Here is a 27,135-nt window from a genome sequence, read left to right on the forward strand (position 1 = left end):
CGTTTCTCAATCCTGGAGTTGTGGCAATCTTCTCGCAGCCTTACCATGGTTTGTTTCTTCTGGACGAAGTCATCCATCTTCACCTTCATGTTCCCTTTGCGCTGTTGCCGTGGCAGCTTCTCAACCTCGTTCTTGACCTTTGGGAAGGGAAATTACATTTATCAGCAGGTAACTTTAGGCCAAGAACAACCCCATACAATGTTGCTAAACAGACGGACCTCAGGAAACGCTGAAGTGTGCCAAAGAAAAGCAAGAGCTTCCTGCTAAAACACCAACAACTGCTTCCCTCTCAAGTTCTGCTATGGAGAAATGCTGAAGCTTTCCTGGAAGAAACAGATGCAGGAAACCAGCTTTCCTCTATCCTATCCCCATTTTTACCTCCTTCTTCATCTGCTTCAGCTGCTCCAGGAATTTGACATGGTCTCGCTCCTGCTCCAGGCGAATACGCTTGGCCTCCTCCCGCCGGCGCAGCGAGTGATCTTGTTCCATCTTCTCAATCTGCTGCTTCTGCTGCCGTTCGAGGTTTTCCAGTTCAGTGTCATAGAACTTCTTCTTTGTCTATATGGGAAGGGAACAGAGGTTAACCTCAGTCTCCTCTGTGCTTTGTTTCCTTCCGAAAGTTTAAAGGGGGAAAAAAAAAAAAAATAGAAAGGAGAGGGAGTTTGTCCTTGCATGAACTAAGCCTCTTTACTAAACACAAAGAAGAGAAATTTCAAAATAACACTGCATGAAGCACACAGGGCAGAGCCAGCTCTAGCATGAGCACAAAGCAGTTTTTGAATTTGTTCTAGTGCATTTCAACCTTTTCTCCTTGCTTACGTCCTGATGTACAGCATCCCACTGGGACCCATGGCCCTGGGCAAATATTTGCAGGCAGCGAAGCTCAAGCACAACAGTTCTTTCTCTGCAGACCAGGATTTCCAAGTTTGAGGGCACTGCGCTCCGACAGCGCCCTTGTGCCTGATCTCTCCCTCCCTGCGAGTAGCAGGGATGGAGCACACAGGTATCAATGGGAGCAGGTTGCAAAATCCTCCAGGGAAAGGGTAAAGGAAACAGGTCTGGGGCTTTTGCACATCGCACTGTTTGGTGAATAGGTCTCACAGATGAGAAGTGACTTGGTAAGACGGGAATTCACAGACATGGCACATCAAGACTTCAGAAATATAACAGAACACATGACTAAGTGATGGCTCCTGCGAGGGGATGGGGTTACCAGGTGCACATACTGGGGGAATTCATACACGGGTATTTAAAAGATGGCTCACAAAAGCTTTAAAGGGACTTACCTACAAAATTATTTTACTTCAACGCAAGCTGCCCACAGAGAGACTAGGTATGTAAGCCTAATTTATCTTTTTTTCAATTTATACTCAAATTTGCTAGTTTTCCTGCTCTCACATTCTGTCCAGACTGCTTTTACATTTAAAGGGCTTTTTTCTTCAGAATACAACAGCACTATGAACTGTTTCTCACAGTAGCCACGAACAGACAGACAAGAAAAGATTATTGAAGAAGGAAAGTCCAGAACAACCCTTCCCCTGCTATAGCATGCCAGGCAATAGCATTCAGTGCTTCCCAAGCTGCAGGCTGCATGTGCTTAACATCCACAAAAGGCTCTGTCCTCCACGAAACCATCTCATCCCTGTAATCCCAAAGGGGTTCCTCGGTGGCCCTGCTCCCTCTGGACACGATGCCCCAGGACTGCTGCAACCCAGACAGCATCACCCTGTGTGAGGGCTCACAGGGCATCTGCAGGGGAGAATTCGAACTAGCAGATACCAGGAGCGTCTCCTTCCCTGCCCACGTACCGACATTTCTTGCTCAAAGCGCCGGAGCATCTGCTCCAGCTGCAGCTGGTGCTTGCTGTTGAGCTGGGCCTGGTTGCGGTGCTCCTCCTTCTGAAGGAGACGCAGCTCCCGCAGTTCCTGGCGCCTGCAGAAGATTAAGATGGAGGGGGAGAGAGAAATATAGAGTCAGTCAAGTTCAGAGCTGAGCAGAGGTGGCAGAATCAATAACCAGATCATTTCAGCAGGGAACGAAAGCCGCATGGCCATCCTGGAGCACCATGCCGCATGCTTTGAGCACAGGCAGGAGGTAAATACCAACTGACTGATGCGCTCTGTGATACCAGAGCGCTCCGAGGAAGCAGGATGCTAATTACATTAGCTGTTGGCAAACTGTCAGTTTTCACAAATAAGGCCTATTAGCAATCACAGCCTCTCAAATAAGCCCTGAGAAAGTTCCTGAGGTGATTCTGCAGGCACCACTCTCCCAGCCCACGTCCAAATACCCGGTTCTGCCAGCTGGGTTAGCGCACACAGGTCTTCGGAACACAGCTCAGGTCAAGCTGGTGTTGCCTTGGTCTGGCTCTTGTGCTCCTCACCACTTCTTGTCCAGGCCTGGGTGGTAGACGGGGCAGTCTTCCCAAATTCTGACTTATCTACCACAATTTTGCATTCTCACTCAGTCACCAAGCTTCACATCCAGTAAAAGGGTGCCTCTGCTCAGATGGTTGTGTTCGAGCCCGTTTGCCATGTTTGTGCCCAACCAAGCTGGAAATCACTGATGAACCATGCAAAAGGACCAGCAGCAGCAGTTTCCCTGTGCAGGATCCCCACTGTGACCTCCGCTGCTGTGCACTACTCTCTCACGTTGAGTACAACCCTCTCTGGGGGCCCTCCCGGGAAAAAGCACTTTGGAACTATTTCTTCTTTCAAAACAAACTCAAGCCCCATTAAATCAACTAGCACAATATGGTGTGCTCTTTTCTAAGCTAAAATCAATACCTTGGCATCTTCCAAAAAGCCAGAAACAAGCTCCTTAAGTGCAAGTCAAGATGCCAGAAGAGCTGATGGTGCCGGCTAGCTAGTCCCAAGGGAATAACTGCTTCTCCCAAAAGGTGTTCAGAGACTTTCCAACCCAAGCCTCTGTCCCTTCCCCACCTCCCAGATGGAACAGGCACTATTTAAAAATTAGAAAGGAGCCTCTTTTCAAGGATGCCACCACAGTTAAGAGTGGACCAGGAGAAAGCAGATGTGCCTGCAAATTCCCTATATGCTAGTACGCATATTCCCTGTGTTTTATCAGGGTTATACGCACTTCTCACGGGAAAATTAGTATCTGATGAGCTTCTGCATGGATCTGATATTAGGGCCTAGGAATAAGGCTGCTGCAAGGACACACAGTGCTTGGGACAGATTATATTCTCAGGGAGTCCCTCAGAGCAGCACAAAGGAGCCTAGAATATGGCATCAAGCAAAACCATTTGTGTTGCTTGTATTGTAATTTTAATTATTTTAAGAGCCTTTTCACTCCAGTGTTGCTATTGATAGTAACAGAGCTAGAAACAGCACTTTCTCTCTCTGAGAAAGGGTCATGGAGGTTTGAAAGCTGTAAGATCCACAAAGGACTCCTAAAGGCTTAGGCAGGGAGGATACACCCATGAATACTAAGTGATGCTCAAGGAGTTTACAACTCCCTTGGCCTTTCTGTTAAAGACGTCTGAGGAGATACAAGAACAAAAGGAAGAGGAGCATCTTGAGAAGATTTCTGTGCTTATTTCCATTAAGCCAGCATGTCTATAGCCCTGGAGGCATATTCAGTCATCCCCAGAGGACAGAGCCAGCCACAGTACAAACTTCTGTCCTCAGCCTTGCTGTATCTTATCCCCGAGATGCATCCCTTGTTCCCCTGCATGCAAACAGAGCTGAGCTTATGCAGTACAGGAAGCCCTCTGCCAGCCAAGGACAGGCTAAAAGAAGTGATGTCCACACTGGACAGCTGTCCTGTCCAAATGGGACTAAAACAAAAAAAATGAGAGGACTTAGGTCACTCCTGGATTTGCTTGCAGAGGAAAAAAAAATCTGCCCTGGCTTGGTGCCCTGCCCTCCCTCCATCCCAGTGATCCACTTGCCTGAGAAATCTCATCTCTTCATCCTTCTTCTCATCCTCGCTGATGATCTTTGAGGTGGTGACGCTCACCTCTACACCGTCCACCACAAACTTGCGGGTGCGTTTCAGCGTCTTCTTGTGCATCCGCGAATCCTGAGTTCAGCAGGGGAGGAAAGGAGGAGGCCATGAAGCAGCTGCCCGGCTTGTTGCACAGGGTGCTACAGCTGGAAGCCTCAGAGCAGTTTTGATGCTGTTGTTAATGAAGAACATAAGCAAGGAAACCACATCGAGCCAAAAAAAAAAAAAATCACCGGCAGATTTGGAGTTACCATTCCAGCCACGCAGCCCTTCCCACTATGCTGCAGTACAGTGCAGTACAGTGCGATTTCCATCCTAGAGAAACCTGACCTGGAGCAAAGACAACCCACCACTGCCTCCATCTAAACCAGAGCCTGACGGGGGATGCCAGGACCCCCCTGCATTGCAGTGTCGAGGAATCCATGCAACATGAAGCTTGCAATGATTCCTTTTAAAGCTGCTGCCCTCTGATCTGCTGGCACCCCCCGCATGCCCATGGGTGCAAGGCAGGCAAGGCATCACTGAGGCTCTGACTGCCCCAAATTGAAGTAAACCAGCTGATTAAAACTCTCGTGTTTTCAAATGAGAAAATGCCCACATTCAGCTGTCTGAGCCACCCGCAGTGCCCACCACCTTGCGCTGGGACTTGCTGCCTGTGCCCACTGGCCCGGGGCCACTGCAGTGGGATGTGCCCAGTCACTGCGTGGTCCCCAGGCTCTTTCTTCACTCTTGAATGAGTGGCTCTGCTTTATCCATGGAGCTACTCAAACTCAGAACTAAAACCAGCATTATTATTTTCTCCTGGTCTTTTCTGTTATCCCTCGGTAGCAGGCCAGCATCCTCTCCTGAACACAAGTAAATGTATTTTCAAACATTCCTGGGAAGTAAACTGTTCTCTAGAGAAGAGTCTGAGAAACTGCTCATTTGGGACACTGATTTTGGGCACTCACTCAGAGCACACCTCACAGCGCACGTCCTAGCGTGCCTCCTCCAGCTCCCAAGGGTTCCAGCCAAAGCAGTGAACGCCCAGTACCCACGCAGGTCAGACTGCAGAAATTCAAGCCAGATACTCAAAACAACTATCTCCATAAACAGTTGTATCTGAGAAAGTTCAGTTTACCTTTTCAAAACCCTATCTGTCTCAGTCTGCCTGCACCCTATTTTCTGACCGTTTTCTCTGCCAGCTGTGAGCGTGAGAGCCAGCATCCCCCGCAGGAGCCCGCAACCGATGTGAATCCCTAACGAGGGAGGTGTAATGCTCTCGCATAACAATTCCAAACTCACCTGTAGATTTCTTATCCTTAATATTTCTGAAGAAAGAAAAGACCTGGATGTTTTTTGCCCAAGAAAAGTGAGGTTTTTTTGGACTAAACTATAAGCAACTGGAAAAGAAGTCTGGTAGTAAGAAGTCACTTTGTAGTTTAGCCTGTGATACAAAAGCATGTCGTAGTTAATATTTACAACCAGAAATGGTTTAACTCTTTGCTGCCCCGTCTCTTGCTGCAACCTGCCTGGCACCCTGTGCACGCAATCTAGCAGCACCAGGAACACGAGCAAGGGCAGAGCAGGGAAGTTTAACCCCATGAAGCTAAGGCTGGGCAAGGAGCCTGGATGAGGAGGGAGCAGCACAGCCCAGTACCCCCCACACGCTCACAACTCCTTGTGCAAAGCAGAGGTTTCGGGAGGGCACTCTCCCAGGGCCCTCCAGCAGCATCACTCCTGGAGAACAGCTCTGCTTGAACACCTTGCTCTGAGAGATGCCATTTAATTTGTTTTGAGCATTGATTCTGGCTGGGGCAATTCAAACCATGATCTAACATGAGCATCTCTTTGAGACTTACTCTCTGTAAAACCTGAAAAATTCCTTTTCCCTTCTAGGGGACCAACTAGAGAGAACAATTCCACGTGTGGCATTGCATGCATCTTTGGCTGGCCTCAAGGAGACCAAGTGTCATGGGAAAGGCCGTGAGGAGGAGTGATTTGCTACACAAGAGCATCACACGTTCCTCATTAGGGATCCACATCGACTGCGGGCTCCTGTCGGGGATGCTGGCTCTCACGCTCACAGCAGGAGACAGGAGCGGAGGAAAGTTTTACCGAGAATGCTTTTCAGGCACGTTTCTGTGCTGGGAAGCTATCACTCATGCAGGCACTTGGATAAAGATCTTGTGCAATGCATCACACTGCCCTCTCAAGTCACACACATTTCTTCTTCTGAAGTCCATCAAATATCATTCCAGTTATTTTACCTCTTCCTCTAAGCCATGCTGACCTGGTCAGCTCTGGTTCACAAGCATTCCCAGCTCCAGAAAGCCTTAGCAAAGCCAAGAAATCTGGGAGGTCTTCGTGCAAGTCACTGCTGACACAAACCAAGCCAGATGTACGGCAGGTTGAAAAAAATTGAGAGGCACCAGCCCAAATAAGCTTTCTCCTTGGGCTAGATATTCTAGGAAAGAGCAGTGGAGTGACAGGCAATAGATAAAGCTTAGGAAATCACATTTTGGGTTTCATACTTGCCCTTGCTCAGATTGTTTATGACTACACAACTCAGGTGAGTGGCATGGTTACTTCACACTTCTCAGGGACCCAAAAACAGTTACAAAACTTAGGACTTGCATTAGATTTCAGTGGCCTGGGACAGCAGAGGACAAGTACCTGCAGCAGCTCCACTGAGAGCTTCTCCTCCCTTTGAGGACATACCACGTGCCACAGCACAGCTTAACCAGCACCTTGTGCTGTGCCACTCTAAGCCCAGCGGGGACGGGCATCCCACAGACAAGGAAAACAAACCATCAAAGGCTTTGCCTGAAGATGGTCTTCCTCCCTCCTTGCTGGCCCTGTGTTTGTTTGCAGAGCTCCAAGCCCAAATGCTGGCATCACAAGCAGCCTTGCGAGCCTCTCTGGCTACCTCACTGCACAGCACTCTGTATCAGAGTGACACCTGAGTGATCTTCACTGTCATGCTCAGGGATTAAAAGCAAGATTCCCAGACCCTAAGAAGCATGTTGCTTCCTCAGGAAGGATTTTAAGGGGCTATGGCTGATGCATGCACACACACCTCCTTCTCAAGGAAGGGGTATGAATTTCAGAGACTTGACTAAAGAGGGGAAGAAACCTCAGCACCTGTTAACAGGGGGTTGCTGCCCTTCCTTCTCCACACCCTCTGCCTTCAGACACACACTCACCTTCAGCGAGATGGAGCCGCTCTCTCTGTTGAGGGACAGGTCAGCAGACAGGGAGATGGTGAGGTCCATGCTTTCGGAGGCTGAAGTGCTGCCAGAATCTGAATCCCCTTTGGACCGACTGCTGGGGAACGGCGCCGCAGGATCCAAGCTCCCATTCACAAGCTTCTCCTCTGTGAAGTTCTCCAGGCGGCTGCTCTCCAGGTGCTCTCCGATGCTCTTCCGCTCCTTGCTCCCTGGCCTGGGCTGCTTGTCCCGCTCCGTTGAGTTACTCAGCCGTCCGGGCTGCAGGATGTCTGGCTTGCCCTGGGTGGCTGAGGCGGCAGAGCTGCCAAGGGTTTTTGTGGAGTGGTTGCTCTCCAGTTTGTCATTGTCGCTGCTCATCCCTTCATCTGAGACTTTATCGCTCTGTCCATCTGCAGTCTCCTTGCCAGTCCCCACAGGTCCGTTCACTGCCTTGGGTGAGGAAGACTCCGAAGGCTTCTCCCCATCAAAACTCAGCTGACTCCCCTCAGAGGGGTCCCGCTTGTGCTTACCGGGGGGCTGCAGAGACAGTGAAGGGAAAGTGTTACGTTTTGCACCACCACTTTAACACAACTGCAGGAACTGCAAGTCCCCATGCTTCAGACCAAAGTCACCCACAGCTAAACAGTTACTGGGAGGAAATCTTCCCTTTTAGAACAACTGCCTTGGGATACTTCTATCTTTCTTTAGGTTTGTGGTCCCAAGGACTATGGACACTGGCTGGAAGGAAACAGCACAGTGGGGGAGCTCCAGAAACTGCAAATTCTTCAGAGGCAGCCTAGGAGTTTGCACATTGAACACCTTTTCCTGTGGCTAACTCCGCCATGGATTAATCACTGCCCTTTGCCAGAGACGAGGGAGGTCGAGGCATGTCCCCCAGTAAAGCTGCCCAGCAGCCCCATGCTGTCCCCTTCAGAGAGTCCAGCTCAGGGGCACATTTGTCCAGCTCCCTCCTGGGGCTGGTGCTACCTCAGCACTGCACCACATGCTGCTGGCGTTGCTCCCACTCCAGCTTCTCCAGCTGTACCAGGGTCTACTTTTCACTTTTTAAAAAAAAAAAAAAAAAAACCACTTTTTGCAAGCCCCTCCTGTGAATGGGCAGCTGGACCACCCACCAGCATCATTGTTTCTCCACTCCCTTGGCAGCCACCAAAAATAGCGCTTCCCTGGCCACGCAACTACTTCTCCCTCCACCTGACGGAACTCAGAACAGCTGTAAACCAGCCTGTTGGAGCCTGGAAAAGTTGCTGAGCTCTTTCCCCTATCACAGCCACACTGGCAAACCCACCAGCACAGGGCTGGGAGCACTCACCGAGGCAGACTCCGATGAGTCATCTTCTTCCGCTTCATCTCGACTCTCCTCAATCTCTTCCATCACCTCAGCTTTGGCCTCAGCCACCAGTTCGCGCAGAGCCCGGTTGCTGGTCACCTTGCTGACGAAGGGGTGCTGAAAAGCCAAGCACAATGCACATGTGCGAGGTGGCCAAAAAACGGACCTCGTGAGCTCGAAGCCAAGTCAGTGCACAGGGATGGCGATGGCAAGGACCACGTCTTGCTTTAAAACAACTGAAAGGCTTAAAGACACAGTTCTTGCCAGTGTCACCAGGCTTAACCCCCCCCACCCCCCAAGATGAATTTACAGATACGTGCTGCACGTATGAGGGTGAACAAGAGAGAACGTGATGCTGAGGTTAAGCACCAGCTCTACAGACAGATGCTCAAAGTGTGGTGTTCTGCAAAGCTGCTTTATGTCAACATCCTCCAAACAAAAGCACCAGCTGCATTTAAACAAGGGGCTGTCGCTGCAGAGGAGACATCCCCCTCTCACCGCAGGCGGGGCAAACTCCAGGGTGCGGGTCCGAGCCCGCAGGGTGCCACCAGGAGCAGGGCAAGAGCCAGTCTGCAGGACCCCTGGGTGCAAAGAGAGCACAGGGGAAGGTTTAATCGAAATTCAGCTCGAATTGCTCAGTGCACACAGTGGGTGTTTGTGTTGAGCTTCAGCAAAAGGCGGGGGAGTCCCTCGGGTCTGCAGAGACCACTGCACGCTTCCTGCGGTGCAGGGCGGGCAGCATGCAGCCAGCACCACAGAGCAAGAGCGTCTGCAGTCAGTGGGGAAAAGCATCTTCCATGTGCTGCTGTTTTGGAAGGGGACAGGAGGAAACGAAGAGAGCTGAATTTAAATCTGGGATAACCAGGTATAATCCAAGCTGTCTGCCACGCAGGTGCACAGACACGGGTGGTTGGGACACTCACAGCCGCAGGCAGCTGCAGACCCAGCCCAGGGGCCAGTGCTGCTCCCTACCTCCAGCAGCTGGGCAGCACTGGGCCGGGTTTCCGGGTTCTTGTCCAGTGCCGTCTTCAGGAAGTCTCTGAACTCCAGGGACCTTAAAACAGAGTTAGTTGGTGAGAAGCTCAGAAGAGGGAAAGGCCTCGAACACCACAGGGGTCTGCTTCATCTCTTTGCAGATCGTGTCCCAGTTTGCAACTGGCCACAATCACTGTTTCACTCCCAGCAGAGGAGTAAGAATCAGCAACGCGGCCAAGTGAGGCACTAAATTTTGCTTTACCTGTGATAGCAACGGATGGCAGGACTGACAGCCAGCCACTGCGCCCCACGGCCAAGGCAGAGAGGACATCATCAGTTGTCCTCCAAAGGGAGCCCATGGTGGAGCTGCTTGTGGACAAGGATGCTCCAAGACCCATCCCCACAGCCGCAGAGTGAAAGGACGGCTGTGAAGGACCAGGAACCCCATAGGAGGGCACTCTCAGCCTGTGAAGCGCAGCTGAGATACAGAGCATGTCCCTGATCCAATTTTGGCTTCTGAGCAGCTTCAGAGGAAGCACTCCCGGTCTGCCTGCTGATATCAGCAGCCTCCTGCCTGCTACCTGAACTGCTGTAACAACGCTTGTGACTCCAGTGCGCTCCCAGTAATTTGCTGCTGGCTATCATGCAGCACATTTTGTCATGATTAAAAAAAACCCCACCAAACCAAAACACTAAAAAAATTAACTGATTAGATTTTTTAAAATGCAGAAGCAGCTTTCAATTCCAGGAAAGAAATTTAGGAGCTCTTGACCATCTCCAGGTTTAGATGAAAACTTGCCTTTCATATAAAATCGGGAAGTTATGAAAACAGCCAAAGGATCACCCTGGCTTCAGCAAGGCTGTGGGTGGGAAGCAGCTCCCCCCATCCTGCCCGCACACCGGCCGCACGGTCACAGCGCAGGCAGCACTGAGCAGCCTTCAGCCAGCAGTGCTCTCGGAGCCCCTAGCACACAGCGGGACCTGGAACACAGCTGGAATCCTACATTAAGTCCTCAAATTAAACAATACCCCTATAAAAGACTATTTTTTTCTCTCTTGAAATGCTGCACAAATTGGGAGATGCATACACCAGACTTTGCTGCCCAAAACCCCTCACCATTTGGAAGGGTAGCTGAGCGTGGGGGGGTCAGACTTGGCAATCTTCAGCAGGACTCTCATGGGGTTGAGTTCGTGGTGAGGCGGCTCGATCTGGGCCATTTCGATCAGCGTGATTCCCAGGGACCAGATGTCCGCCTTGTAGTCGTATGGAGTGTCCTTCATGGTCTCACACATCACCACCTCCGGGGCCATCCTGCAAGGGGCAGAGAAAGGAGCAGTGATGGTGAGAGATGACACCACCACGCATGTGAGCCTCGTAGAAGTGACTAAATGCTGTAAACAATCCATAGCACTGCACAAAAAGCAGTCTTTCGTCCCAGCTCTGGGTTTCAGAAGCAGCAGCATCTTCTCTAACTGGTTCAACCCCCTCTCTCTTCTGAAGGCCAGTCGAGACAGCCCAGGCAGCCCATGGAAACCCCCAGGACATTGACATCTGGCGCGGATGTTGCTTCAGACAATAAATTAATCCTCGCCGATTCCGTTCCTTCAGCAAGTCGGGTGATTTAGAGGTTGCATTTCTGGAGCGAGAAGTCGTTCCCATGTGCTTGGAGCTGCTTCAAAGCCCACTCCACCCCATGGGGTGGGGGGAGCGGTGAGTGCACACACGCGAGCACATGCGTCTCCCTTGCTCCTCCAAGCCCGGAGCATAGTGGCCCCTCGGCTGGCTCAGGGCACGGTGACACCGGGCAATGCTCCCACACTGCAGAGGCTGCTCACAGCTGCCTTCAGGCATGGGAAGCCCTTGCACATGTGGACACTGGCCCAGACTCCTTGTTAAAATCCTCCCACCCACGCCTGGTAAGGTACTATGGTCCAACACATCCCAAAGGCCATCAGCTCCCTGTTTCCGAGCGTCTGATTGCTCCTCATGAACACAGGATTTCTGAGCAAGAAGGTCACTCACCAGTAAGGGGTCCCAATGAAGGAGTCTCGCTTCTGCAAGGTTTTCATGTTTTTGGCAGACACTCCAAAGTCAGCTGCAAAGAGCAGTAACGTTAGATGTTGTAGGAAAACTGAAAGACTTCTGCATTAGCACACTTGGCTGAAACGCAGATTTAAAAGCAAACACACATTGAAGGCAAGAACATGATACAACATGTTGTTTCCTCTAAACTGAGCATCAGAAATTAAATTTGCTTTTGAGTATGCAATGACCAACGACCTTCCCCTCCTATGTACTATAAGACAGGGCATAACAAGCCACCTCTACTGTAACCCAAACTCTACACATCGAGAGGGAAGCCGAGATCTTTTCCACAAACAAACAAAAGCAGCTCCGTGTCAGATTACTTTCAGGACTGCTATTTCATAGCAAAAAGTCTCATTTTACACCAGAAACACCAAAGCACTGTTTCATTCTTTCTCTTCCCTTCAGCCCCATGCACAGCAGCCACTGAGCGATGCCCTTCCCTGATTTTGTCCCTTCTATAGAGAGCTGCTGAAGCTGACCCAACCCAAATCAAATTGGTAAGAGCTGCAGAGGGTTCTGAGCACACTCCAGGTCAGTTTGCTCTCCAAGATGGCCCTGGTGACCTCTGGAGGAGCTGTTATCCATCTGCAACCCAGGCTCAGGGTGTCCATGACTGCAGGTCATCCTTGGCCCAAGCCAGCAGAGCATTTCTTATGTCAGAGCAGGGCCCATGGTCACAGAAAGGTTTCCATCTTCCTAGGCTGGCTGGTCTCCATCATCCCAAAACACATCCCAAGAATGCCCCACAACTGCCACCACCCCTCCTCAGGGTCCGGAAAGAGATCTGCACCTTTCTGAGTAGACCCTACAGCCAAAGCTACCTTCTCATCCCCCGTCAGGTAAGTGGATGCCAATTTAACCCAAGTCCATAGCGAGTTGGCAAAGCCACCCTTTGGCAAAACTCACCCTGTCACCACTAGACCTGCTCTGGAGATAAGACGCATTCTTCCAGCTCCCAGCCCTGCCAACTGGCACCCTGCACAGGATCCTCAGCGGGCCAAAAAGCATAAAAATTGAGTTCAAAGGGGGATTAAACAAATTCATGAAAGGAAAGCACATCAAGAGCCTGAGCACGGCTGCAGCTTGGGCAGTCTCATTGCCCAGCTGGGGGCTAAGCACAGCACACAGCTTGATGGCACACGTGGCTCCCACAAAACAACATGAAATTTCCCCCCACCTTCTCCTGCCTGAGCTCATCACCAGCAGACAAGCAGCTGATGTCCCGCAGACAGGGAAGAAGGCAGAGAGCATCCCTCGATTTCCCCCGTGCTTGGCACAGCTCAACGCTACAGTCCAGCTCCCAGCAGCACGTGGCTGTCGTTAGCGTAGCGCGAGACGGTCCCAAGCTGCCCCGTCACCCGTGGCCGCTCTGTCAACGAGCTTGTTGTGCTCCTGCGCCAGGCGGCTCACCAAGCTTGATGTCCCCGTCCTGGGTGAGGAGCACGTTGCCTGCCTTCAGGTCACGGTGGATGATCTTTTTACTGTGGAGGTAATGGAGGGCTTCCAACATCTGGCGACATATCACTTGAATCTGAGGTTCAGTCAGGCCCCGGTCCAGCTCTGCGGGGAGGGAGAGAGCTGTTAAACAGGACAGGGATTCAAGCGATGCTCCACCTGAGCAGCAGAAGGCACAGGCTGCCCCGCAGACCATTTACAAACCACTGTCCATGTGGCAAAGCAGCGGGAGACAAATGCAAATCAGCTTGTTAAGGTAATTTATTCCCTAAGCCAGCACTCATAGCACAATACCCGCCTGGCTGGGAGCTGCTGGTTTATAGCTCCCTCCCGGGGACGCATGGCTGAGGCTGAGGCATCTGGCCCAGGAACAGTGGATGAGTGGGACAAGGAGGGGGAGCCAGGCATGCCTGCAAGTTCCCTGCCTGTTTGGGAAATGGGTCCCCACAGACAAGCCGGGTCTCACCTGGTGTGAGGACGATGCTGCAGAGAGGAGGGAGCTGAGCTCGGCTGCAGGTGGCAGCAGGGTCAAACACAAGCATGAACACTCGGCAGCTCCATACGAAGCCCGTGCTCTCATCCCCCAGGGAATTACCCCGCCGCAGAGATGCGGTGTACCCCCCATGCATCAGGAGGGACACGCCACCTCCCGAAGCAACCAGCAATAAAACACTCACCAGCGTCATCCCTACCCACTGCTCTGAGCTGTTTTTTCAGGTAGCACCAGGTACCAGCACACCAGTTCATACCCCACTGTCTGTCCCTATTTCTGAAGCTTGTGGGGACACACGACCACCAGCGTGACCTCCCTGCTGAGCTCTGCCTGGCCACCTTCACCGTCTGAGACCGCTTTCCAAGGCAACAGCTCTGCAAACCATCAGGCCCCCAGATGGTTAGCATCGTCCGAACTTCCCTCCCTCCTTCTGCAAGCCCCTTGCAGCGCAGATCCCCCCCTCCAGCGCAGCAGAGCACTCCGAGACCAGACCAAGCATTAGGCAACTCCAACCACCCAGACTGCAGGGCCAAGATGGGGAACAGACCCCAGCAACTGGGACAGATGGTGCTTCAGAGTGACAATCTTAACCACAGGCTGGGGGACACGGGGTCAGCCACTTTGTGCCTCCTCCTCCTCCTCACCAAGATCTCCCTTGCTCTGGGGGAAGGTGATGATTTTCACTCTCCCTGGAGCATCTGGCAAAAGCGAGGCTTATTGTGGTGCAGCAGGCTACAGGATTGGCGCAAAAGATTTCAAAGGCAAATGCCAGTTTCTGGTGGGGATGGGGAGGTGGAACAAGGCAGCATTCAGCAACTCTGCATTAATAACGCTGGGAGCACCCCGAGCTCCGACCCGCAGCTACTTCTGCCACTCATTCGGGGGTGACGGCACTGCAGTCAGGCCACTTGCTCACGGTTTTCTAAGCATCCCCTTCCCAATCCAGCTCCCACATCCTCCAGAGACCGACTGCCATGGACACGGCCCCACAAACGCTCGGGGAGGGTTTGATGTCCCAAAAGACAGGGCACCCCTGCTGAAGTTTGCCAGGGAAAGGCACCATTCCCTCCAGCACTTCTGCAAAGGTACTCTTACTTGCAGTGACTTGGGCTCACTTTAAAGACGACCCTTAACGGAGGCACAAGTTTTAGGGGCTGAATCAAAGATGACAAATTTGGGTCTATACTTTTCTTGGAAATAAAATGAAAGTGAGGCCTTTGGAAATAAATACCAGAGCTGAAAGAGAGCAACCATCAGGGAGACATGGCTCTGGCCCAGGGGCTCCAGGCAAGAGGACGTCAGAATTCGGCACCCTGCCACGCAGAGGGGACATCACCCCTCTGGGGTCGGTACAGTCCCGGCACGGAGGGGCTGTGGCACCAGCCAGGGCTGTTTTGGGGAACACCTGCACACTCCCAGTCCCAGCAGCTCTATGTGGAAGGGAGGAGTTAAAAATGGGAAGATTCCTGGAATTATTGCAAACTGGAGTTTATTCAGACGCTTGTGCTGCTTCACCAGATGACCGATACCATACGGAGAAGTCAGCAAGAAGACCCTGGGAGATTCATCACGAGAGAAGCCCAGATTAAACATCTCAACCTCGCTATCCTTCCCGGGAAGCTGTGGGAACAGGATCCCAAGCACCCAGTGCCTCTGGCAGATAAATATTTAAAGCCATCTTTCCCTTCCAGCCAGACTCTCCCTTCTGCCCATGCTTTGTGATCTGCTGATCCCAGCAGCATTTAAATCACAAAACTGCATCAAATTAGCTCAAGAAATACCCCAAGGGCTGCCACACCTTCTGCCCCGGTATGAAAATATGCAAACTCATGGGAGAGAAACAGTAGCTGGAGAGGCTGGGGCACCCATGTCTGCCGTCTGTCGAAGGCTGCCCCTGAAAGTGTGCCACAAGGCTGGAAACACCCTGCGGGCATCGCCCCGAGCACAGGGAAGAGCCCGGCACCGCACACTGCACTCACCCAGCATGGTGGCATCCACCGCTCCACCAGGGCAGAACTCGATCATGATCTGGGAAAACAAAGACAGGAGAATTCAAGTCAGGTCCATGTCTCACCGAGCAAAGCCCACTAGAGGAGACAAAAGTGTTGGGTTTTGCTTCCCCGCATGGCAAAGCCGCCCCTTTGCCCCATGCAGGGATGCAGAGGCTTCGGCACTTCCCAGGACACAACCCCCAGGCATCCCTGGCATGAACCATCACCGGAGCCCTAGGCCAGATCCTGCACACCGCCCCCAGCAGCAGTGACACCCCAGCAGCCGTGCTTGGCCCCGTACCTGGACGCCCACCCTGAGCAGCCAGCGTCAGCTCCGAGTTCCTCTCTGTTTACATCTCCTCCCATCGCGTTTTGGAGCGAGGGCTGCTCCAGAGAGCGGCCTTGCCAACAGATGAGATAGCTGTCATAGCTGGGAGCTGACGTGGCCTGAAGAAATCAGGCAGGATTTTCTTTGGCAGACGAGAGATGGGGAGGGCTGTTGGGTCTCTAATTTTTCTTACTTTTTTTTCCCTCCTCTTCCATTGCTCAGTAGTTCATTGCTCTCTTGATTTTGAGCAACTTGAGGGGAAAATATGTCAATAAAGAGGTCGAGTACATTCACTAGATTGTTGCTGTTTCTCTCCCAGGGATGTGTACAGAGTCCTGCCTGTCCCACACAGCTGCCTGCCTGGCCCCCTCTGCCCATCTACGTTCCCATAGGGTGGGCAGAACCCACTGGAGAGGCCCTTCCCCAGCACCCAGGGGGGTGCAGGTCCTCTTCCCCCTCACCTCTACACAAGCTCCGTCAGAGCCTTTCCCAGCTGGAGGGGGAGTTCGGTGCATGTCCCTGCTCCCCTTCGGGGCAGATGAGGCTGCTCAGATAAACAGATTAAAATTTCAAGCAGCCAGAGGTTACGAGGGACAAGAGATGCTTCACCTCCCCGACAAGCTCTTCTCCTTGTTGAGGTGACACAGAGTGACATACCGGAGAGGTGAAATGCCAGAGTTTATTCTGAGGACAACGACTAACAAACCAAAGGAAGTGTTTACCAGCACGGCTCTCTAAGCCCTTCAAGTGGAGGTCATGTTATTCCACACAGCTCTAAGCACTGGACTAGGAGTCGAGGGGAGAAGGTTCAAGCTCTCTCTTTCCCATGGATTAATCCTGCAGCTCCAGGCAAGCCACATCCCACCCTTTTGCCTTGCAGTTCCTATACGCGGACAAGGGAAACACTATTATCAACCTGGACCGCTGTGGAAGACACAAGTGCTTTGCTTTGGAGGAGGAAGAGAAGCAGGATCAGATGCTAGGACACAGCAAACCTTGAATTGCTCCACCAGAACTGAGCCAGGTCTAAGAGGGGAGACAATGCTGAGAAAAGAAACCCAGGTGGGTTGGGCAGCGTGACACGGGCACTGTTGGAGGAAGCAGAGAAGAGTAACCAGAGGCCAGGACTGGGGAACCATTTGAAGCAAGCTGGGGAACAGGCAGATGGAGAGAAGCAATTGGGAAGATGGTCAAACCATTTGCAAACCAGGAGAACAAATCTGCACCAGCTTGGAGCTGAGCATGGCAGGGAAGCAGCCAGCAGGACAGCAAAGTCCGTGCACAGATCAGCCACATCAACACACTTTTCCTTGCTCGAGTTTATACCTTGAACCAGAGCATCAGCAGCTTCACCAGCAAATGCAAAGGCAAGAATTGCCTCCTGCCACGGTCTCCCCAGGCACAGAGATCCCCACTGGACCCCTGTGCCCACCATCACCCGAACACAGCTCCAGGAGGCTCATTTCAACCAATTATTTTTGTAGTGTTTCCCATCACGTTCATCAGAGCAAACTAACACCACCAGAGCTCAAAGTGCCAGAAGCAAACCCCAAACAAGCTCCATACCAACACCAGCCTGCCAATGGGGCTTTCCCTCATTCTGGGAGGCTGAGGGGATGTGCAGATGACAGCCTGGTGACAGCACCTCCACACAACGGTGCCACCATCCTGCCTGTGGGACCAAGAGCGTGCGACCACTGCCTGTGCCACCCGAGCCCACGGCGCAGGGTTTGCAGCAGCTGCAGGACAGCGCGGACCTGATCCCAAGTAAATCTGAATATCACATCTTTGCGCTGCTCTGGCTGGCAGAAAACCTGCCTGTACAAATGACCCTGTCTCATTGCTGAATCACAGCCTGGGGTTTCGTTCTTCTCACATGAACAACCCTTTTCTGCTTATGTTGACCCAGGCGCCTCGGGAACTCCCCTGCCCAAAGAGGGAGGTCTCCAGGTTCAACCAACAGCCTCCCTTACGTTCAATCAATAGAGAAGGCCTGATGAGAAGCTTGTCTGTGTGACCAGGCTCAGCTCTTGAATCTAAACGGTCCCAAAACTTCAAACAACTCAGCCCGAATCAGCTGCTAATGTGGCCTTTGCCACCCAGGTGAGCCGGCTGCTTTCATCACTACTGCTCAGCAAGGAGCTTTACAGCTTCTGCCTCTGCGCATCCCAACTAAATGAAGTGCCCTGGCATCTCACACAGCTCTTCTTACACAGCGTCCAAGAATGAGAAACAATTTTAATTTTGGAGAGGACACATCAAGGACAGCCGGCTGGGTGACAGCCACAGCTGCCCTCCTGGGTCAGCACAGCCCCCAGGGACCCAACACGGTGTGTGTCCGTCCTCCCCCCAGCCAGATGCTGTGCTGAGGTTCCCTACCAGGGGCACAGCCAAAACGTGCTCTGGTCACACACACTGAGCTTTTAAACAGGGAAGGGCCAACAACCTGCTCTGGATCCATGTGGGATGCATTTCATCTCGCAAAGTTTCATTTGGGTTCGCAGTTTGGCAAGGAGAAAATCAGGGAAATCAGTCCATCTGAGCCAGCATGACCGTGTATATTTCTGCAGGCACAGCAGGCTGCAAGCCAGGCACTGGGAACATGGGAAATATAGAAAACTTTAAAATATGCATTTTCCACCAGGGCAGAGATGCCAAAGAATAATTATGGGTGTGGCCAGATTGTCTGAATATCCAAAAAACCTAATGGGCTTGTTTCAGCCCAGAAAACCTGATTTAAACAAATGCAACTGGCAATCCCACAGCTCATACACCGTGCACGTCTCCTTCCAGAAGCAAGGCCAGCCTGAAAAACATTTTACCCTTGCAGCAGGTAGGAAGGCATGTCCAGGGACAGTAGCATCTCTGCGTGCGAGCTGCAGGACACAGGAAGCTCATGGAGAGCAGAGGCTGCGCAGGAACCCTCCCTGGACCTGCGGCGAGGAAGGGGATGGTCTGGCAGTCGCCGACAGCCCGGGGTGGGCAGCCTGCCGCTCCGGCCACAAAGAGGAACGAATTGGGAGGATCTTAGAAGAGGACTGTTGACAAAAGCCTGTGCATCTGTGCAGCCAGGAGGCTGGTGATTTACCCAAGGGCTGTTTCCATGTGCTGTGGTACATGGGCTGTCCCACACCACAGCTGGAGCAGTAACGGCTCTAGCGACAGTGCCAATCTCAGAGCTGCGCTTCGCCTCTCAGTGTCGCACGGGGCTGCTGCCTGCCCTGCGCTCGGCCACCCCCAGCGACTCCCCAGCAACCCCCCTGCAACCAGCAAGACCCTGGACCCAGCACAGGGCTCACTGCGGAGCCACAGCAGCACCACAAAACAGCACTCACTCCCAAAAAAGTTCCTGTGGTTTCGCGAACCAGAGATATGAGACTCGTGGGGGTCTCTGCCCCGACTCCGACATCCTGAAAGCGGCTCCTTCACACTAATTAGAGCCAGGGGGAGCACCCAGACCCCCTCCTCTCCCACTCAGGGTCTGGATGAGGGGGGTCTGCAGCGAGCAGCCTGGAACGGGGCTGGAGCAAACATCCTGTTTATAATTATTTCCTCCACATGAGAAATTCAGAGACTTCCTCACCGAAGGCTGCCCGGCCCCTCGGCTGCACTGGGCTCCCCGGAGGGACACGCAGCAGCAACAGGAGCTCTGTGTCCTGCCACCACCTCAAAGCCATTATAAATCCTGCGGATTACACACTATCGGCATTTTAGTTTTCAGTCCACGGGTGGTTGCAATTACACCTCGCAGGCACACGCAAAATTCGCCACTAGCTCCCATCACCAAGCTGTCTGAGCAGCACAACGGACTGACAGCTGCCTTCCAGCATGGCCAGAGCCCTACACTCCCAGCTGCGACACCACGGCCAAGAAACCCAGTCACCACACTGGGCTCCTCCTCAGCTCAACAGGGACGCACGAGCTGCACGCACAGGAACAGATTTGGGCAGCTGGTTTATAGACAGAGAAAGGACCCGGCTCTTGCTACCCCTCAAACCTTTGTAGCACGGTTTGAGTACGGCTTGCATTTTTTTTATTTTATTTTTAAATAAAGGGCCCTTTTCCGTACTTTTCGTGAAACAGCATGAATGAAGAGGTCTGCGTGCAGAAGCCGCATAATCTTCCCCTTTCAAGAAACTCTTGCACAGGCAAAATTAAACTTAAACTTAAATTTGAAAGCAAAAGTCCACCCAAGTTAAAGGGCTTTGCTGGTGACCTTGGTTTTTCCAGTGGCTCATCCTAATCTTGCCTTTAGGCACAGCAGGACCTGGAAGCATTTTGTAGCCCTAGCGGGAGCGGGGCAGACAGAGGGGGCTGGGGCCCTTTTCTGGGCTGCTTGAGTAAAAAGCGACTCAAGCCTGGGAGGAGAGGAAGCAGGGTCCAGTGAGCCTGGGGTTGCCCAGCAGAATAAACATGCATACATATGTATGAAACAGCTATGGCTTAAATTAAGTGCTCTTAAAGACACAGGTCTTGAAGCCGTACCCGAGCGAGGGGGCACTACGTGTTAGGAAAAAGCATTACATGACTTTGCAGCTCAAGACGGCAGATCGGACACTGCACCAGGAGGATCCCTCCAGCACCTTACAGCGGGCAAGGGCCAGAGGGACACCAACCCGGAAAACAAACCCAGGATGGATTAAGAGCCCATTGCAGTTTCTGGGTCTGACAAACCAGAAGCAGCATCTCCTGCCCAGGTACTGAAGTCCTCCCGTATAGAACAGAGAGCCTGCTCACTCCTCCCACCTTAGGCAGGACTGGTCCTGCCTCTTGGGTGTGTTTGAACTCCTAGAACTTTCTATAGCATTAAAAAAAATAATTTAAAAAAAAGCTTATCTTTAAAGGTATTTTTACCAAACACTGCACAGTTGCCAAGGGTGGAACAGCTGATGTCCCTGAAGTGAGGTTTGCAATTGAAGCCCAATTAAGAGGAGAAGACACACCCTCAGCCGAGCATTGCTCATTCGATTGGCATGTCAGAGGGCAGAGGCCCATGAACTGTTCCCTCTGCAGCAGTGCTGGAGAAATGCCTCTTCCAGTCAGAAAAGGAGGGGAAAAAAACCCATCAGCTGAGAAAGTTGGGGGCAGCTCACCTCGGCGGTGGTGGCCCTGGGCAGCCAGGCACTTCACATGAGCGTGGCAGCTGTGCAGGGAGGCCACCAGGTCCCTTTGGAATGGAGAAGCCCTTGGCTGGCAGCCCTGTTGCTCCCAGGTCACCGGAGGCGCCCACTGGCTTTTCCTATGACTTTGCTGCTTTTGCACAGTTGCACGTTGAATAGCCCAATTGCTTTGGAGCCACAGTGGTGCTTGACAGCACCCAGGCCACGGGTGCACACTGTGCTGCGCTGTAACTACCCGGCCACCTCTTTTCCCATTGATCCCTTAGCGGGCACGGGACGTTGCCTGTGTCCCCAGGATCTGTCTGCCTACAGATCCGCCCTGCCTGGCCCAGAAACTGCTTCAAAACTGAAGTACTTCAGCAATTTCCTCTCCTCATCTGCAGCAGAGGGTTTCAGTTTGTTTGTTTAAGCAGCTGCCCGCCGCTGGGGAGTAGGTAACCCGCAGCATCCTGCTGCCGCGGCAGCCTCCATCACCCACGCGCAGCCTCGTGGCTCTGCCGCATTCGTGGGGCAACTTAAGAGGCGGTGGCGTCACTCACAACCAAAAGCACCCTCTGGCACAGCCACCAGCTCTCCTGCCTTGCATTGGCACAGAAGGTCTGGGGAGATAAGAAAAGTATATGTGATAAAGTAAATTGTGCTCCATTTATAGACTGAGCTAGTGAAGGGAAACACTTTCCAGGTTGCCTCCTTGTCAGCCATTGCACCCATTCCACCTCCCTTCTCTCCAGGATGCCGAGTTGGCACAAAGCTCCCAAGGGGGATGCTGCTATTAGCAGAGATTGTTTCCATCTCGGTTTTCTCCGAGTTCGAGCAGGATATGGAGAAGCAGCAGTGTGCCACAGCCGGCCTCAGCCATGCTCACCATCAGAGGTTTTGGTCCTTCCCCATGCGGAGCTGCCATTGCAGGGAGAGTGCAACAGGAGGAGGGTGGTGGGTCCCTGGGCTGTCCCTCATGCACAGACCCAGGAGGAAGGAGCCAGAGGCAGACGTGCCTACACGGGTAGCACAGTGGGGAAAGCAGGGCTTTCCTGGCATCACCCACCCACTTACTAGAAAAGCAGAAGAAACTCAGCAAACAGCAACCGCTCCTGTGATTCAGAGGCAGTGTGGTAGGGTGGGGGCAGAAATCCTTCGTATTCAGCAAAAATGCAACAAAGAGAAAGCGAGGGATTGCGGGCAAGGGCAAGCCCGAGTGAGCTGGGGGCCCCAGCTGCCTCCGGGCTCTCCTGATGCTGCACAAAGAGGAGATGAGCTGCCCAACATGAAGGGTGGGAGGGGAGCATGGTGCAGAACCATTAACAGGGTCTCCCACCTACAACACCCCAACACCCCTGGGCACTGTCAGCATGCCCCCCGCTGCCACTACAGTCAGCCTGCCTGCTGGGCTCATCTGCTGGGTCAGCGATGCGGTGAGCTGAAGCCCACCCCGCCGCCTCCCAGCCCACCAAGTTCTGAAGCCACCTCACCTAAGAGGCACCAGCTGCCTCAGCCCGATGGCAAGCGAGAGGGCCCCCAGGGCGTGGGAGGGAGGGGGGAAAGAAACCCCCTTACGGTGAATTTTACAAAGCTGCTTTCGGGCTACAGCGAGGGAGCAGGCTCAGCGTTACGGTGAGGGGACTGCCCAAAGGGGGAAGCCTGGATCCCCCTCCCACCGCAGCGGAACCGGGGGCCGGGAGGTGAGAAGGCGGCCGTGGCGGCAGCTTCATCTTGGGCCAGCGCTGCCAGGCACGGACCACTGCCCACATTCCGGCAGACACTATACAGAGTAACAGCCACTGCCCCGCAGCTGCAGAGCCCATCCCCGCTCCCCGCACCGCCCGGCCGAGCTCCTCGCACCGCGGCCACCGAGGACGAAGGTTTCAGCCACGAAACCCAGTGCCGCCCTTCCGCCGGCAGAACGGGAGCCGCAAGCCGCGGTGCCTCCCGCTCCCACGCAGCGCACACAGGCGGGGGGCCTGGGGTGCCGGCAGCACGCCGGACCTCGCGCCCCATCCCCTGGCAGTGCGGGAGGAGCCCACCTTGGGAACGGTACCCCTGGGTGAGCTATCCCAACCCGCCCAAAACACTGCCTGGCTTCGGCAGAGGACAGCCACTGCCTTCAGTGCACCGAGCCCAGGGCAGGGTTCTCCCTCACAGCCCATGCCACTACCGTGGCACCCATAGCCCAGGATGACCCCCCCTGGCACCGCAGGCAGCTGGGGGATGAGGCAGGAGGAAATAGTCTAGACCTCCCCATCCGCGACAGCATACGGAGCAGTCACGGCAAGGCAGGTCTCTCCTCCTGGCGTTTGGATCACACACCGTGGGCGAGACAAGCTCCTTCCCGAGCCCTGCAGGGGCGATGGGAAGCCGAGAGCCCAGACAGTCTCTAGGGCTTTTGGTCTCGACTTGGAGGCAGAGGAGAAGCAGCAAGTCCAGGAAAGCATCTTCCTACAGCCCTCAGTCCTGGGTCTAGAAAAACATAAAGTTTCCTGCTCTATTACCCACAGCAGTTGTTCATTTGCTACTAAATACTGTCTTTCCCATCCAGTTCTTCAGTATCAAAGTCATCCAGCAGCTTGCTGGTGGCCATCCCACATTACTGCTCAGTCCCATAATACACATGCTGTGGAAAATAAAGGACAGAGGCAACAGCTAGCTAGTTCTCAAACTCCACGTGTCACTGTAGCACTGAGAAGGCTCAGACAAGGTCAGGAGCATCTGGAGTGGGGACCAAGATCCACGCAAAACCAGTGGAGGAGATGCCCCTGATCCAGCAACACTGGCTGCAGCAAATACAGAGTATAATATATACAAGTGTAGCACACAGAACATAGATGGCCATTCACCAAAAAGCCACCCAGATAAATGATTAATCCAGACCTCAAGCTCCATCCTGAGACCACTCAGTGCCAGAGGCACACAGGCAAAGCCCAGTCCCGCATGCAGAGTGGCCACCTCCACATGTACCTCGAGATGCCAGCACTACCTCTGCAGCCCAGCTACGGCCCAGACACAGGCGCTCTTCCCCATGAACAGCTCGTATCCAGCCCCGCTTATCTGTCAAGGCTTCCACCTGCACCAAACTCCTCCAAACACTCAAGCACAGGGTGAAGAGCCACCCCACTTGCTCCATCCCCTGTCCCTCCAAGCCCAACACATCTGCTGGGCTGATAGGCTGAGCACATCTTCATGGCTCCAGCAAAAGCTTTGGAAACATTTCTACCTCCCAGGACTGAGAAAGGGGCTTCAACTTCTGAGCAACGCAAACCCCAGAGGACAGAGCTGTTCCTCGCTGGTGGAAAGAACGCAGCGATATATTTAGGCACAGAAAACGCATTTAGTCACGGTCAAGGGGCACGTCCTTTACTCCGTCTGTTTGACATGTGAACCCAAGTTCTAGTGGTTAACGATCAAGCTCTGCTGTCCTGCTGGCTGCAAGAGGAGGCAAGGCGAGCAACGCCGGATCAGCCCTCCCAGGAGCAGCTCTGCTCTTCTCATGGCACAGGGGCATGCAGGACCACAGGGGCTGGTTTTGGGGAGCACCACCTTGGGTTTTAAATACCATCTACTCTCTCCTCTAAAATCAAGGGCCATGCTGACCAGTTAAGTTTTGTTTGCAAGTGTGTCACATCTCCCCATTATCTCAGCCAGCCTGCCCTGCTCGGACTGAAGTCCAAGGATTAAGTTTACATTACAGAGCAGAAGGAGGAGGTGGATCGCATTCCTATTGCCCACTTAACTTGGCACTTTCCCTGCCCCGTGCTTTTCACCCAACACATGCCAAAGGGCTGGAAGAAAGGAGGGAACAGATTATGCCAGTGTTGCTTGTAAGCCAGATGGGCTGATCCAAAGCAAGGCTGAGTTGCTCCGGCTGTTTGCTGGGGGCTGAAGACAGGGCGAGACACTACAGCAGCCTGCGACGCACTGAGGACACACACTGCTCTTCCCAACCTCATTTCTAGAGCCCCACGAGGCCAGCGTGCCACCAACACAAGAGGGGATGAACACCCAAGAACTATTAGCACCTGCAAAAGCCACCAGCTCCACACTCCCCTCCAGCTGCAGCCGGCCCTGGCACACACTGCAGAGGCCTTAAAACAATACAGAAGCCACCAGAAGCCTCTTTGCTGCCACAGCAGAGCACAAATGTCAACAGCTTGTCTGACATGGCAAGTATGCTGTAGGTGGAAGTGAAATAATTAGCTCTCTGTAAGAGAGTGCTCCGAGCTTGCCAATTTTCCCTTACAGACAAGGACACTATTCAGAGACTTTAAATATAATAAACCTTTTTTCCCCCCTTTTCTGAACAAAATAACCTACAGAGAAAAATATTTGAAATTAAAAAAAAAAAAAGTCTGCCCCCATAATGAGCAGGGAAAAGAAGATGCGGGGCTGCAAGTGAGGAAACCCAAGGCTTATGGAGTTTCAGAGCAGGAAAACTTCATCGAGAATGAAGTCACATAACACTGCATACTCCTCCCAAAATGCAGAGTTCCCTGCTGATCACGGGGAGACTGAGGATGAGTTTTTCACATCTAAATCATTCCGAAATGACAAAATATTTCCTTGAACTACCCCCATAGGTTGGCAGAAATATTCCCCTTCCTACTGAAATTTTGGCAGAATAAATCAAGACTCCTTTTAGTTTAACCAAGTGGTTTTGACGTCACAAAAAGCAGCTTTCCCCTTACTAGAATCACACAGGGCATTTAGTTTCCTTTGACAAGAGTTGATATCCGACCCCTCTGAATCCACCATCTCAACTTGCTAACCAGCATCTCAGAGGGATGAGAACCCAAAACCACTCGTGGCCAGTGAACACAGCTACGAGACGCAGAGCAGAAGGTCAGCATGGCCACAAGCAGGCGGCAGTACCCAGGATGTGGAACGCTGTGGGAACGGGTAATTGCAACACACACAGACTCCTTCATGAGCTCTCCCTTTAGGGACCAGACCATGACCGGCTCCAAGCGCTCAGGGCTCCCAGTGTCACACTCTGTGGAGCAGGGATGGTGGGATGAAGGCCAGTGCTCTTGTTTGCTATAGAAACCAGAAAAACAGGCAGGCGATGGCTCTCTGCCCGGGCACGGGGCAAAGCCTTTGCTGCTTGGAGAGCTGTGACCGGGATCCCCCTTCTCTCACCAAGTTAATCAGCATTTAGAGGCCACTCAGTTCACCGAGACCATTTGTTACTGGATGGGCAGCAAAATGCAGAAAATCCTTTCAAATATATAAACAGCTAAAAGGAACAAGGTGCTTCTTCAGTAGGAAGATTTACCAACCTCAAGTGCCCAAGATCGTGCCAGCATCTGAAACAGATGATGCGTTTCAGAAGGGCAGAGCTCACCCTGAGAACTGGGGTTTGACCCAGGACAAGTTTCCTGATGTCTTTTATTAACAGATAGCAGTTCCAATGCAGCCTCAAAGCCTGGCCTGGCCAGGAGGACAACTCGTTGAAGGGGTGGCAAAGGACTTCCACTCCTGCTTGGCATCTCCCCTAGGAACTATTTGTTCTGATCATCCCCAGATTCACAACACAAGGTACCTGCATCCATCACACAAGATGAGACTATTGCTATTTAACTGTTTCAGTGAGGGCTTTGAAGTCAACAGAAACCACCTCAAGCCATAAGGTCTGCAAAAGGCCATCCCTCCTTCCCAAGTGACTTTCAGGCCATATCTGAAATAAAATAGTCTAAACCTGCAATCTATCGCTCGCTCCAGAGCATAGGCTGAAGTTGGGTTTCAAGGCACCGTCTGCTATACACAGGTAGTTCATAAATATTCATTTATATGCAAACATAGTTCCTTAGCATTTCCCCCGGTAAGCCAGCCAAGCGGGAACGCAGCTTATTGCGATTCATTTCTAAACAAAGTTTCAAAGTGCTTTGAAAACTGATTTGCCTATAGTCTGCTGCTTTCTTGACTAAAACTATGGCCTTATGGTTATAACCCTGGACTGAGATTCAGCACCTAAGACTTATTCCCAAGTACCATTTACCTGCTGGGTAAACTTTAGGCAAATTCTTGTCTGCGCCTCTGCTCCTCTTTCTAATAACTGGGATAATGACACCAGGTCTCTTTTATAAAAGCATTCCATGATGTATAGATGACAAGGGTATGTAATCACAACACATTATTATTGCTTCAATAACCTTTTCTTGCAACGTTATCCTGTATAAAGGATGGTAGAC

General features: G+C 52.5%; 1 protein-coding gene across 1 annotated transcript in view; it reads right to left on the bottom strand.

The window, feature by feature from the left end:
- STK10 (serine/threonine kinase 10) overlaps window positions 1-27,135 on the bottom strand; it is a 51,304-nt gene that overhangs the window by 5,426 nt on the left and 18,743 nt on the right. The window contains exons 3-13 of the mRNA XM_086621582.1: window positions 15,497-15,545; window positions 12,980-13,129; window positions 11,504-11,576; window positions 10,598-10,792; window positions 9,478-9,559; window positions 8,488-8,622; window positions 7,155-7,694; window positions 3,914-4,044; window positions 1,809-1,932; window positions 379-558; window positions 45-137 (exon numbers count right to left, since the gene is read on the bottom strand). Coding sequence (XP_086477708.1) covers window positions 45-137; window positions 379-558; window positions 1,809-1,932; window positions 3,914-4,044; window positions 7,155-7,694; window positions 8,488-8,622; window positions 9,478-9,559; window positions 10,598-10,792; window positions 11,504-11,576; window positions 12,980-13,129; window positions 15,497-15,545 — 1,752 coding nt within the window. The remainder of the gene's footprint in view (window positions 1-44; window positions 138-378; window positions 559-1,808; window positions 1,933-3,913; window positions 4,045-7,154; window positions 7,695-8,487; window positions 8,623-9,477; window positions 9,560-10,597; window positions 10,793-11,503; window positions 11,577-12,979; window positions 13,130-15,496; window positions 15,546-27,135) is intronic.

The sequence above is a fragment of the Tauraco erythrolophus genome, chromosome 16 (assembly GCF_009769465.1).
Source record: "Tauraco erythrolophus isolate bTauEry1 chromosome 16, bTauEry1.pri, whole genome shotgun sequence".
NCBI lineage: Eukaryota > Metazoa > Chordata > Aves > Musophagiformes > Musophagidae > Tauraco > Tauraco erythrolophus.